At 57.7% G+C, this 11640-nt stretch overlaps 2 protein-coding genes across 4 annotated transcripts in view; one reads left to right on the top strand and one right to left on the bottom strand.

Moving 5' to 3' along the window:
* Window positions 1–446: 446 nt before the first annotated feature.
* On the bottom strand, window positions 447–8134 carry STOML1 (stomatin like 1; the record flags this gene model as incomplete). Of its 3 annotated transcripts, XM_084240874.1 has the most annotated exons (7): window positions 447–640; window positions 1133–1345; window positions 1792–1987; window positions 4761–4964; window positions 5268–5417; window positions 6413–6519; window positions 8002–8134. In XM_084240874.1, the coding sequence occupies 7 exons, from the start codon at window positions 8132–8134 to the stop codon at window positions 447–449; spliced, it is 1197 nt and encodes a 398-aa protein (XP_084097000.1). The 3 variants fall into 3 exon arrangements, with proteins under 3 accessions (XP_084097000.1, XP_084097002.1, XP_084097001.1); XM_084240876.1 differs by lacking the exon at window positions 1133–1345; XM_084240875.1 differs by lacking the exon at window positions 5268–5417.
* A 2880-nt stretch (window positions 8135–11014) lies between these two features.
* The window catches only part of PML (PML nuclear body scaffold), a gene marked incomplete at both ends in the record, with an annotated part of 53590 nt that continues 52964 nt past the window's right edge, over window positions 11015–11640 (top strand). Inside the window, one exon of the mRNA XM_084240125.1 lies at window positions 11015–11143. Within this exon, the coding sequence (XP_084096251.1) occupies window positions 11015–11143 (129 nt within the window). The remainder of the gene's footprint in view (window positions 11144–11640) is intronic.

Raw genomic sequence — 11640 nt, 5'->3', positions numbered from 1 at the left:
CTTGGTGGCTGCCTCCCCTCTCCCACCCCCAGCCTCTCTGATCATCCCCTCTGGAGCTTGGCCTACACGCTCCGCTCTCTTGCACTGGGGTCAAACCAGCTGCTGTCAGGCTGTGTGTGGGCCCTGTCTCTCCAGTCCAGTGCCAGAAGAGCAGGGCAGGGCTGGCTGTCCTGTCACTGCACTGTGTACCCAGCTCAGGGCTGGGCACTGGGCAGAGGACTGACATGGGCAGGCTAGCCCAGACCACCATTGCTGGTGAGAAGGGCAGGGCAACGTGACACAGCCTCTCCGGGCCTCAGGCGTCTCCCAGTCTCCATTCACTGGCTCCTGGCCGGGCCTGACACTTCGCAGGCCTCAATAATCCGAGGTAGAGCACCTCCTTTCCAAGATGCCCCTGTGGCTCCATGCCTGGCGCAGGGCTGGGCTTTGGACTATCAGCCAAGCGTCTACTTCAGGGCTCTGAGGACTGCCTCCAGCTTCATGGCCACGGCCAGGTCGCCCTTCACCTTCAGCCGCCCGCTCATGTAGGCCCCCAGGGGCCGCAGCTGCCTGCACAACAGTGCCTGCAGGTCCACCTCGGTCATCTCCACCACCACGTCAGGGATGTTGTCAGGTACCCCGCGGCCCACCCTCCCTTGTCCTGTGAAGGGAAAGGAAACAACATTAGTCGGGGGGCAGCTATGGGGCAGAGGAAAGGGGGGCTCATTAGCGTGTGTCTTGGGAGGAGTGGCTGAGTTAATCCTAATACTCTGGATTCAAATTCCAGGGACTATTAGGACCACACAGAGACTCAGTTTCCTGGCTGGAGAAATAGGGGTTGCTGATAATCCCTCGATCATTGGCTTGTGGTGAGAAGCAGGCAAGAAAAGGCACAAAGTGCTGAGCAGCGGCTGCAGGCAGCAACATGCATGGGGCCCTTGGTGTGGGGGCCGGGCTATCTGTGCTGCCCCGCTGACTGCAGGGAGACCGAGGCCTGGATAATTGTGTCTGTAAATGGTGTCCAGGCCCCTGACCACTAGCGGTTCACCCCTGACTATTGGTAGATACAGTGGATGGTCTAAAAAAGAACCATGAGCGGGGTGGGGGTTCAAGGAAAATGGGTGGGCAGGGAGGGCAGGGCGAGCGGCTGCACCTGTAGTGAGGTCCAGGAAGTAGATGCTCTGGGCGCCACTGGACAGGATGACATTGAACTGGTAACAGGCGCCGACTTGGCTGACCAGGGCCTCAGACAGGAAGGGCTGCAGGGCACTCAGCAGCCCCTCAGCCAAAGGCTGCTTCAGGCTGGGCGCAGTACCCACGTGAGGGCTGGGCAGCTCATCTTCGTTCACCATCTCCAAGGTGTCAGCTGGGAGTGGCCAACAGGGTTGGGGAGGAAGGCAGAAGAGGTGAATGTGCAGCCCATGTCAGGATCACCGTGGTCTCCTGGGGCAGCTCCCTCTGAGATTTGCTCAGGCCTCTGTTCAACTTTCCCCTCTACGAAGAATTTTCAGCCTTAACCACCCCCCAGACATCTTTTCTAAACTACTGCAGCCTTGAATGTAAAGCTCTTTCCTTTACTACTGCTTCCTGCCGTTGCAGCTCCCAAAGGCCCCACTCGCTCACAGATACCTGGACTCTTCTTACTGGCTTAGTTCTGGCCAGTTTTAGAGTCAGGTGGCCTGGTCAGCTGTACAGGGTATGCACTGCACAAAGGTGCTGGGTTAAGGATGCAAATAGCAAAACTCGGCCTGTGCTAGACACCAAGCTGAGTGCGCCAGTGAGTTCCCCACCTTCTTCCCCTGAAGTCCTCACCTGACCCCGGAGGCGGGGGGCCTCCTGCTACCGAGGACATGCCTCCTCCCAGGAAGTGAAGGGCCAGCTGCTGGAGAGTGCTGTCCAGGCTGGGTGCAGCTGGGCTATCCTGGGGGGGCTGCAGCACAGCCTCCACTGCCAGCTCCACACGGTCCACCTCCAGGCCCCAGGCCCTAGTCACATCATTGATTTCCAACTGGAAGACAGGGTATGGAGAAAAGGAATTCATTCAACAAACCTTTCTGAAACACTACCTTGGGCAGGCTAGCATGGCCGTGTGGACATGGTGGTGCAGGGCACCAGGCTAGGACACAGGCGGAGGGCAATCACAACCCAGCTATGGGCAGGTGCAAGCCGAAGGCCTGCCCCATCTGCAGGTCCAGGCAGGGCCTGAGACACAGAGGGCGAGTGATGCCAGGAGGAGGAGCAGTTATCCAGGGCCCTTCCAGGTAGTGGGAAAAGAGAGTGCTAAAGCTCAGACACAAAAACCTGGCCCATTTGGGGAACTGTGATAATGGCAGTTCTAGTTAGCAGGATCCCCAAGTGTGGATTGGGGGAATGGGGAGCCCCAGGGAATGTAGCAGGCAGGGGACAGGGCTGACTTGCTTGTTAGAGACAGCCTCTTGGCCGCTATGTGGACGCTGGATTGGAGAGGGCTGAGGGGGGTCGTGGACTTTGTTTCAAATCAAAGGCAGGAATGACGAGACCTGGTGTGAGGTAGAGGGGCAGCTGTGAAGCCGACACACGGAGGGAAGGGCACGACCACTGTGTCAGCTGCCTGTGTGTGAGGTGTCAGAGGAGTGTGGTGTCTTGGTGTGGGCTCCCAGGTGATCGTGAGGGCCGGCGTTCACCTGTGGACACGGGGAGACAGATTTGGGGAGACAGGTGGGGAGGGACGATCACTTTCATTAAAGCCTTAAGCTTGCGGTGTCTAGGAGCCAGTCCGCTTCCCAGTAGGCAACTGGATGAAGGGGTCAGGGTACAGGAGAGGGGCTGGGGCACAGTGTAATGAGAAATCAACATCCAGGGAAGCTAAAAGCCCCGGATGGAATAGCTCTCCAGGGAGGTCGTGGATGAGGAGCGCCTATTAGTGGGCACCTGCAAACCAAAGGGCACGAGGACAAGGCGTAACTAGGAGTGACCGGGATGGGAGGAGGACAAGCAGGCGTGAGGAACAACAGAAGCCGAGGGAAGCAGAGGATCAGAGAGCGGGCGGCTGGGTCTGCAGAGTCCCGGGTTGCTGCCACGCAGAGGAAGGCGAGGCCGGGAAGTGCCGCTGCACTATTAAGAGGGAGGTCACAGTGAAGCCTCAGGAAACTGGGGTGGCCTGCAAAAGGACAGGAGGAAAGAAGGAAGGGGAGCGTGTGTGAGGGCTGGGGGAGAGGAGGCCTGGGCAGAAAGGAGAATGAATGGATGGAGGGCTCAGCTGGGTCCTGAGCCCAGAGCACGCCGAGTGCACCCAGAGAGAGCGGGTGCTTCCGGTGAGGCGGGGAAAACAGCGCAGATGTGAATGAGTCTGAAGGAGGCTGGAAGAGTTTTTGTCCTAGTTTTCTCTCCTGAGGGTGAAAAAGCAAGCCCTGCTCCTGCTGCAGAGATGGGGTGGGGTGGGGTGGGGGCTCGATGCGGCAGGGAGGGCTGAAGCTGCTGGCCTGGGCGGCTCAGCAGCTCAGGGGAGTCCGGGCGTGGGAGTGTGCTGCGCCTCCAGGCGTGAAGTGCAATGAAATGTGAGGATGGACAATGTGTGCCTGACCCAGGGCTTAAGGGAGGTGGGCTGGACTTCCCGGGGTTTCGCTGTGACATGCCACAGACCCCGCTCCCCTGGTCAGGGGGCCTGACCGACAGGAGCATCTGCTGGGGGCCTGACGTCCCCCAAACTGCCTCTCTCAGGCTGTTGCACGCAGCAATGCGCAAGGCTGCCATCGGTTTTCTTCTCCTGACGAGAAATTAAAACAGAACGTGCACTCATGAAGACAAAGCGTTCCCAGCTCGTTACTGAGTCGTGTGAGAATGGGCCCTCGGCTGCGGGCTGGGGGCGGCTCCGGCCTAGCTGTGGCCTTGCCCGTGGCTCTTGGGGCAAGACACATCATTTCTGAGTCAGGCTTTCCTTCCTCCAAAATACAACAGCAGCACAGTAACTGCGGCAAGTGTGAGGCTGAGCTCCACCGGCACCGGCAAAATGACTGAAAACTAGAAAATGCTACACGCACACTTAGGGGCACCAACAGTGTTCTCCTGGCAGCTTCACGCAGTTGGTGAATGCACCTCCTGAAGGGACTGGACTACCACGACGAGCCTTTCCCCACTGCCCCGTCTGTCCCCCGACTCCAGTTCCCCGGGGGGGAAAGCAGAGCCCAAGGGGGCAAGGGCTTGCGGGAAGCTTCTGCCATGTTCCCCTATGAGGACAGGGGAGGGAGAACAGGTGAGTGAGGCTGTCTCCACTTCCCACCTCGTCACAGAGGGATCTGAGCTAAGTTCCAGTGCAGACACCTGCTCCCATATGGGAAGAGGCAGGAAAAGGTTCAAATGTCCTCCTGTCCCTCTGTTCTGCTCAGAATAAACAACCCCAAATCACAAAATGCACACGGCTGCCCCATGAGGTATGAGATGCCCCAGGTAACCGGGTCAGAGGGACCCCACTCCTTCTACCTACCTGCTGCCCTGAGAGTGCAAGAGCAAGAGACCCAGTATTGCTCAGCAGTCCCAGGTAGGGACCCCAACTTTCTGCCAGGTCACTCCTCATGTTCAAGCCAGCCCTTTTACTTCTCAGAGAGGCTTGCCTGAATCACTATGGCCCACACCCTTCTTCCATTCCTCAAGTCGAACCCCACCCAGACCCACTGGCTCTCCAAAAACGGTGACAGTCTTGGGCGAGGCCCAGAGTGATGTGATGCTTTGCTAAAAGTGCTCTGGCAGGGAGAGCCAGGCTCAGGTGCCAGTCACCGAACTCTACTCCGTGAGGAGCGACCTACCAGGAGCTGGTCACTGATCTTGAGCTTCTCCATCTGGATCTCCCGCAGAGGTCTCTTGAGCAGGGCCTTGGTCATGGCGTTCTGGGCCGTCATGCGAGTCGCTGTGTTCAGGTCCTTCACGGTCATCACAGACAGTACTGGGTCCCAAATGCGGAACTGGACATCAGCCCCCACGGACAGCACAGCCCCATCCTTAGAAGCCAACTGTTGGGGGAAAAGAATGAAAGGAGATACTCAAGGGACTGGGGCTAAGGGGAGGGCAGGCCTACTGACCCCCCAACCTGGAAGCTAACGCCTCATGGGCAAAATGGGGTTCCAAAGTGAACAGGATCAGGTATATAAAGCAAAGACGTTCTCCCAGCCTCCATCCTCGACTTTCTGGCCTCCTCTCCATCACCCCTCTCTCATTCCCTGCCCCCAGATGGCTACTCGCAGGCCATGGTACCCACAATATACTCTGCACAAGCCCCCACGCCCTCTCTCCAGGGGAGCTGAGAAGCCCCTGACCTTGCAGGGAGGGACGTTGAAGGCTCGTGTCCTCAGATCCACCCTCTGGAAGGAGTCAATGAAGGGCAGGAGCAGAACCATGCCAGGCCCCTGTGGGGTACGGATCCGGCCCAGTCGAAACACGATCATCCGTTCATAAGTGGGAACAATCTGTTCACGATGGTGAGAGAAAGGGTTGAAATGGTAAGTCTGGGCTGGTGATGTCATCTGCCCAGGTCCCTGTCACACCTCCCTCCCTCTCACCCTTGGCTCTGCTTTTAGCTGAGTAAACCCAGGCTCAGGGAGGCTCAGTGGCTTCATCAAAAAATCACACAGGACCAAAGTGAAACAGGTGAGATTAAATGCAGTCCTGATCGCCTCCAAAGGCCACGTCTCAACTCTCACGCTGTACGAAACTGATCCTCTCAGACACTTTTTGTCTGTGTGATCTCAAGCTAGACATGACTCAAACCAGGAAGCTGTCTGCTCTTGGGTTAGTTAGGGCAAGAGGGAGGAGGGAGCGGCACGCAGGGAGCTCACAGCAACCCTGAGGAAGGGCTTTGCCAACTTCAGATCTCCGAAGTCCTCAAAGAAGTAAATAAGTTGAAGCTGAAATGAAGGCCCAGAGAGGCAAAGGAACTGCCCCAGGTCACACAGTTTTTGTTTCAAAGGCAGTTCTAAGAGTAGGACTGAACATGTTCTATGGACTTCTTTCCAGACCACACCAAACCCAAAGGCTTGGGACCGCCAGGAATGGCACCGAAATTGACGGTTGCCTAGGGCCGCACAGAAGGAAGGCCTGCCTAGTGTCCAAAGTCATTGCATTTTTAGGTGGGCTACTCAAGGACAGCTCACCTGTCTCCTATCCACACCACCGCTTGTTGAAAATGATTTGGCAAAGAGGTCTGTGTATACCTTAAATCCTGGGTCTAGACCCTAGGACTTGGGAACTTGGGAAGGCTTGTTTCTACCGCTCACTGGACAAATCTGAGCCTCAGTTTCCTTATCTGAAAGATGGAATTGAATAATCCTTGCCTGGTCCATTTCAAAGAGGTGTGGAAATATAATATTGAGGGGAAGGGAACAGAGGACAGAGAATTCATACATCAATACTAAAGCTCTTAGTGTGACCCAACCACCCTCGGGACTGACCCAGCCAGCCTTACCTTCAGAGCAAACCAGCCAGAAATGGGGAAGGTGATCATCAGCAGCAAGAATCCCAGAAAACTGATGAGGCCATGGCAGAGGCAGGAAGGCCAGCTTTGAGGTGCATCTGGGGAAAAGGGAGCAGAAGCAGTCAAGGAATGCCAACCAAATCTGGCAGAACAGCCACATGCAGGTGAACTTGGTCAAGTATACTTTTTGCCCACTTGCCCCTTCAGTGGTTCTCTCCTTCTTGGGGTTCTCAGTTTACCTCCCTGCCTAATATTCCCCTATCTTTGGGCAGGTGCTATTTGAAGCACTGTTCCCTCTTCCCAAACACCAAAACTAATCTGTGTGAGGTCCCACCCTCACCAGGCTCTTTTTCAAGCAACAGCCACTGGGTCTGAGAAGCTGATCCATGCGATGCTCTGCTCACTGAGGCATGCAGGAGTCAAACCCCTTGTCTGGTTTATAGTGCCTACTCATACCTGGCACAGAGCCAGGAGCACCTGGGCATCTGTCAACACCAGCTGGATTGAACTGAATGCCACTGGCATAACACATGCCTACTCTACCATCAGCCATGTGCTTTCAAGCAGTCTTTTGGAGATAATGCTTTAGCTCAGAGACAAAGTGTTAATGGCTTGTCAACAGGAGCTATAGATGAGGATTAAGATGTCTTTTCCCTTTTCCGAGCTCACAATTTTCACCCCATTTTAATGCCCTAAGAACCATCAAAAGCAAGTCGTACTTAAGCCAGCTTCAGGTGGGGAGGGGGAGAATGAGCAAGGGGCAGTTTATCTGAGCCAGAAGTCAAGGTCTCTGGAGAACCAGGAGCCAAGGATGGAAGTGGAGCTCCAGAATCTGTGATGATGACACCCTCTACTCGGCCCCCACCTCCCCACCCTGCACAGGAAGCAAGACAGGACCCTCTGCTCCTTACTCCCAGGAACCCCATAAGCCCTCTGGGCTCTCCAAACCCCAGAATTAACTAAGTCTCCCTTCATGCAGTCTCTGCCCCATGCCTCTGAAGGAAAGAGACCCTTGGATAGGGGCAGCTTTCTTTAGGGGAGGGTTCAGGGAAGAAGCAATTTCTCCAGGATTTGGTTGTCAGGCTGAGGAAGGCTGAATCCGGTGTATCTTGCTATGGGCCGGGGGGAACTACACAAGGCTTTGCAGCAAGACAAGGCCTGAGCAGAAACAACAGGCAGCATGGCCTTTTTGTGCCTGTGCATCTTCAGGAAACAGGGAGATGGTCAAGTTCAGGGCGTCCCGAGGTGCCCCCTGGAGTCCTAAGCGTACAGGTGATATATTAACCCAAGACCACGGTTTCTTTTTACGCAAAACGGGGGCGTAAAACCAAGGCCCAGGCCTAAAGGGCTGCTAAGAACCGAGAAGGAATGTTGGGTGGGGGGCGAGGCTTCCTGCAAGAAAACTCCGGGGCACCAGCTCCGCAGCCTCTGCACCCAGCAGCGGCCCAGGCCACTCTTCGGATCGCGTCCCCTGGGCACGGGCACCGCCACGGCTGGGCCGACCGACTCCTCGGAGGCAGCGGGTTCGGGGCTGCGGGGCCAGCTTCCCCCCGGGGCCCGCCGCGCAGGGGGCCACTCACCGGCCCCGGTCCCCACGCCGCCCCGCTCCGGGGACAGGCAGCCCTTGTGCGAGCCCAGGAAGCCGAAGCTCGACTGCTGGAAGCGATCGAAATCCCCCAAGGGCAGCGCGCGGTACCCCGACCTGCCGAGCATGGTCCTGCGCGGGGAGGACGCCCCGAGCCCAGCGCCCTGAGCCCAGCGCCGCCCGGCCAGCGACCCCGGCTGCCCCGCCCCCGCCGCGGCCGCTTCCGGTGTCCCCGGCGCCGCGGGCGTCGGTCCTGCGTCAGGAGGGCCCCGCCCCCGCCGCCGGCCCCGCCCCTCCGCCACAGCGCCCCCTGCGCCCGGAGGACCGCGTAGCCCGCGCCCGGGATAGGGGTGGGCTGCGCGCTGGGGGGCACCCAGCTTGGGGGCTTGGGGGGCGCGCTGGAGTCCTGGCTTGTGCTTCCCGCTCGCCGCTGGGCCTGAGCGTAGGAGCAGAGGGGACATTGGGCTCTGTGAAGGGTTGTTCAGGAGCAAGTTTTCTCCAGCACCAAGAAGATGCTGCCAGTCCGCTCAGCACTCCCTCTCAAAATCCCATATTGGGGGCCTCCCTGGTGGCGCAGGGCGTTGAGCACCGCACTGTGAAGCTGTCCGCAGCCTTTGCAGTGCGGGTTTGAGCCCCAGCTGGGGAGATACCCACGTGGCGCGGCAGACCTCTCCTGTCTAGCCCGCTGCTCCCCTCTGCAGTGTATTTCAGCCAATAAATAAATCTTAAAAAAAAAAATCCCAATATTGGGATGGCTGGTGGGGAGGTCCTTATCTAGAATTAGGGTTTCTCCAGGGCATGATCAGCAAATTATTACTCTTTGTGTCCCTACTGGGCCTGGCGCAGAGTGGGTGTCGGTATTTATGTGTGGCGCCTGAGGGCCTGAACAATGGCGTAAAAAGAGAGAAATGGCATAAAAAGAGAGAAATGGCATGTACAGTCCTCAGGAGCACAGCAGAGTAAGGATGGTCCTGTCCTGGGGCAGGCCCTCCAGAGCACCACGGAGGAGATGCTTGGTCCTGCAGATCGGAAAACAGCACACTCCTTGGTCCAGGTGCCAGAGGTAACCTGCCTTTTCATGGCTTGAGAAAATCTGAATATAAATGGTGAATTTATTCTGAGAAGTATTAACTTCCAACAGAGAGCAGGCTGTCTTCCAAAGGAGCAAAGAAGCCAGCCCTGTGTCTCAATCCTCAGCCATATCCCAATTCTAGGTCCCTTCTGCAGATGCCTGCTCACGGGTGGTGGTCTTTCGCTATTCCAGATTTAATGGATTTATTCTAAAACCCTGGGAGCACTGAGCAGTCTGGAGGGTAGGGCAGGCTCCCACAGCCTCACATCCACAGACTTTCCAGCTGTCACACAAGGCATGAGCCTCTTCCTCTCATCTCCACTGTATCCAACGAGTGTCTGCATTCCACAGCCACAGTCCTCGATGAGGCCACTCATCCCTATGTTATCAGAATGTCTGTCCCAACAAGCACAAGGAATCACACTGTTCCTTAAGGGATCCCCTCTCTTGTGCACAGAACTGCTCCATCTTGATGTTGTTTTGGTGACTGGGCTCCTTGGGTTATCTCAGAGAAGTTTCACCAGAATTCCTCTTTCAGGGGCACAAGGTGAATTTACCTGGGCGGGGAGGACGGTGTTTGCACAGACACAGGCAAACGAAGTTTACAGTTTAAAAGGACAGGTTTGTTAGGAAAAGGAAAAAGAAAAAGCATTGTACAAGTGGGCAGGAGAGCTGTCTTTTGCCAGTGCAGAAATTGTTCTTCTTTGGGGGGAGGGGTTCATTCTTTTGTATTATTTTTTAAAGATTTATTTATTTTTATACAAGAGTTGGGGTACAGGCAAGAGATGCAGGGGGTGAGAGGATTCACCAGAGACAGTGGGGAGCAGAACAGGCAGACTGATGAAATACACTGCTGAGGGGAGCAACGGGAGACAGGAGAGGTCTGCTGCGCCATGTGGGTTTCTCCGTGGCCAGCTGGGGATTGAACTCATGCTGCAGTGGCTGTGGATTGCTTCATAGGTAGCATCTTAACCCCTGCGCCACCAGGGAGGCCCTTGTGGAATTGTTATCTGTTGTGAATCAGTCACCTTTAGGGTGTGATTGGGTTAGTTTGTAAGAACCAGTGATTCTCCAAGGGCCCCAGTCTTCACATCCCCATCTCTGGTCCCTGCCTGCGGGGTTTTCATTGCTGTAGCTGGTTTAGCAACCATGTTCAATCATTTCTACGCCCACCTCCAGTTCTGGCCTTGTGATGCCTCCATCCCTAGCTTCACTCCTCCTAGCCTCCTTGGCATCTCAGTTAGGATTTCTCCCCAACTCAGGCCTTGGCAAACATTGCTCATGCGTCCTCTCTTAAACCTGAAAAAAACCGAAACCAGTTCCTCAACAGATTCCCGTTCAAACCCCCACGCCTTTACACGTGCCCTCCTCAGTCTTAGAGACAAACCCTGAACCCCGTGAGTCCCCACCCCCTCACCCCTTCCTTCATGTCCCCCTGGAGCCTGTCCTTCCCGGTCAGCCCAACACAGCATGAAAATCTCAGTTCCCCTACACCCATGAACGTCAACCTCCAGGCTCGCCTCCCCCCACCGCGCCCCCCAGCCCCTGGGGGCAAACCTGACTGAGCTAACTCAGGGCCAGGGCAGGCCTCCCCGGTGCACGCAGGCTGTGCCCCAAGGCCAGCTGCGCACCTCACCCCATGTCCCCGCTCCCCTTTCTGGGAGAGCGTCTCCAAGACCCACCGAGGGCCTCCCCGCCCCAGAGCCGCCCCGCCCCTCCCTAGCTGGCCCCCAGCGACAGGCCCCCGGCTCGGGCCCCCCGACACGCCCCGGCTCCCCCAGCCCGCCTCGCTTCCTCCGGGCGGGGCCCGCGCAGGCGCCGCCCCTGCGGGCGGCCTCCGTGGGCAGCGCGGGGCCATGCGACACTCGCTGAGCTGCGGCTTCTGCTCGCGCCTCTGGACGCAGAGCTGAGAATCGAAACCGCCGGGTCCAGGCAGATGGAGCCCGCGCCCGCCCGCTCGCCCGCGCCCCAGCGCGGCCCCCCCGCGCCCCGCGCGCCCCCCGCGCCCGCCCCGGAGCCCCTCTCCGAAGACCAGCGCGCCGGCCCCGGCCACGGCCCCCCGGAGGTACTCGGGGCTGGGGTGACGGGCTGGAGCTTTTTTGTTGTTTTTGCTGTGGTGGGGGAGAGGAGGAAGGGGCTGGGGCGTCTGCCCAGGGACCCCAAAGAGTGACATGAAGGGGAAAGAGTGGACTTGGGGGTCCTGACACTCCTGATTGGGGTAGGAGTAGGGGGGAGTAAGCCAGGGGCGCTGGGGGAGCCTGTCTAGACGGCACTTCTCCGTACAGGGGGTGCACAAAATCCGCGGAGGGGCGGTGGCACCCAAGACCGGATTCTCCCGCCCACCCGCGTGGACTGGCCTCAGAGCCCCTGGGGAAGGATCCCCGATTAGGGAGAACGGAGGGAGGACCCCGCTTGTGCGCCCTGAAGCTAGGGGCTTGTCTCAGGTACCGGAAAAACAGAACCCAAGTTCCAAGGCCAGAAGTGGGGAGCTGGCCGGCGAGGGGTGTCTTGGCTACAGCGTCACAACTTCTGTGCTTTCTCCTGGAGGAAGCCTCCCAGCCA

Source organism: Talpa europaea (assembly GCF_964194135.1).
Source record: "Talpa europaea genome assembly, chromosome: 8".
Taxonomy (NCBI): Eukaryota; Metazoa; Chordata; class Mammalia; order Eulipotyphla; family Talpidae; genus Talpa; species Talpa europaea.
The sequence above is the reverse complement of the archived record's forward strand: the minus strand, read 5'-3'. Positions and strand labels throughout refer to the sequence as shown.